Below are 2055 nucleotides of genomic sequence, written 5' to 3' on the forward strand. Positions count from 1 at the left end.
ACTATATATATAATATATATATTTTTACCCTTGCTGTGAGAGCTCGAACCGTACTCTTAGCTGTTTCCTGCTATTTTCTAACTCGCCTAGAACTGTGAACAGGAGAAGTAGATTGGTCTACCATGAACATTATTTTAGGAGGAATTACACTTATGTGAGGAATTACACTAAAAGAGTTGGAGACCTCTGTTTTAGTTATTTGAGGTCTAGCCATAAATTATGAGATACCATCTTCTCCACCACGTGCACACCAGAGGTTACATCTTACTTATTACATCAAGCAAAAAATAGTATGTTTTGCCATCTAGTTTTTCTCTGGTATAAACATTGTCATTTTTTTGTTTCATTTTCTTTAAGTGTTCTGTGCAGTTTTATTATTTATAGTCTTCTGTTGTGGTTTTATCAACTTTGTGCCTTTCCTTTTCCTTGACTTGTTAGTCTGATCCAACCTCCTCTACCTCATCCGATGATTATCAATATGTTATGGAAGCTAAACAACAGGAAATGGTCTCCATACGTAGGAAGGTAGTCCTACTGGACTTTACTTTCTATTGCTGAATAGAATCCATCTGATTTTATTTTTCATATTAATTTTCTTTTCTTATCTTATATGTTATGCCTTGATTATTGATAATCAACCATTGTGCAGTTTAGTGCTTCAGGGGCTTATTATTTATGATAGTAGGTTTGTGTTCAAACCATGCACAGTCTGCATGTTACATTTGGCTGATTTCACTGCTCATAAATAATTCAAAAAAAATGGCTAGTGCTTGGATGTAGCAGGCCTCTGTAGCTGAGACATATCAAGCAATGCTGTCCAGCTGCCTGCTTCAGTACCATTTATTTTTCTAGAGTAAGTCTGCAGTTAGTAGTAGCTTGCTTTAGTCTTGTTACCTTACTTGCTGATAATGCCGAGCCATGTATATTCACATTTCAGATCAGTTCCTTTTTTTTTCGCAGGCAGAAGAAAGGCATGGAAACATTGAGGAACGGATGAGGCATTTGGAAACGCAGCTTGAAGAAAAGAACCAAGAACTTCAGAGGGTATGTACAGTATAATATGTATTAAATTTGCGTGCTAAAAAAATGGATGTAAAAAGGTGGATTATCAGATATTAAGCCTTTCTATAGAGAAATCTAGGCAACTAGAAAAACCCAATGCACTGTTTCTCAACTGCTTCTGATTCTGACCAGCAAAAGGTCAAGTTTTTGGGGCTCCCAGTTTAGAGCACAGGTTTGCAAAAGGTGCACTCTAATCAGGAGTGCTTTCTTTCCAACTCAAGAGATGAGAACTAACAGCTGATTTAATTTCAGCCTGACATTAAAGTCCAACTCCAGCTAAAATGTATTTAAAACCACACTTTTTTCAGTCTATGTCCCATTGAGAAGGTTTCCTTTTACTTTCTGCCCCTGACGCATTAGAGGTATTTATTTCCCTCTTAGTCAGATGTCAATGGAGGGGCTGTCTCCATTTACATCTCCAGATTTCTCCTTACTCTTCTGGTGACAACTGTAAAGTTTTGGATTCCCAGTCACTTTATGTCTCAGTGACAGTGGCCTTCAGGACACATGGAGAGGATGATTTTGCACAGTGGAGACACACAGAGCAATAAACATCTGGCACAGGTGGCACAGGTTCTTATTTGCAGTCTTATATATATACAGGGCTCGAAAATCCACTCGTCTGCTCGTCTGTGACGAGCAGACAGTGGAGCCCGACGAGCAGCTTCCAGGCCGGCCGCTGTAATTACACGGCCGGCCGGGAGCTTTACAGTCAAGCGATCAAGCGTCTATAGAGACGCTCGATCGCTTGTGTCAGAAGCTGTCACTGCCGTTGCCGGTCCCGAGATCCGCTGTGCCCGATGCGGCCGGGACCGGCACGGCATTGTGACAGGAGATCAAAGGGAGTTCAGTACACAAAATCCCTTTGATCTCCTCTCAGTCCCCGAATGCAGGAAGTGATGTATATTACATCACTTCCTGCATTCAGTGTCACTCTCCAGCTAGAGAAGCTGATGAAGCCGATCTCTGCCTCATCAGCTTCTCTGGGGGTCC

General features: G+C 41.1%; 1 protein-coding gene across 7 annotated transcripts in view; it reads left to right on the forward strand.

Moving 5' to 3' along the window:
• The window catches only part of PPFIA2 (PTPRF interacting protein alpha 2), a 235524-nt gene that overhangs the window by 176317 nt on the left and 57152 nt on the right, over positions 1–2055 (forward strand). For all 7 annotated transcript variants that reach the window (XM_018552926.1, XM_018552929.1, XM_018552928.1 and 4 more), the window contains one exon: positions 961–1044. In XM_018552926.1, the coding sequence (XP_018408428.1) occupies positions 961–1044 (84 nt within the window). The remainder of the gene's footprint in view (positions 1–960; positions 1045–2055) is intronic.

Source organism: Nanorana parkeri, unplaced genomic scaffold (assembly GCF_000935625.1).
Source record: "Nanorana parkeri isolate BGI_ZX_2015 unplaced genomic scaffold, ASM93562v1 scaffold101, whole genome shotgun sequence".
In the NCBI taxonomy this organism is placed as follows: Eukaryota; Metazoa; Chordata; class Amphibia; order Anura; family Dicroglossidae; genus Nanorana; species Nanorana parkeri.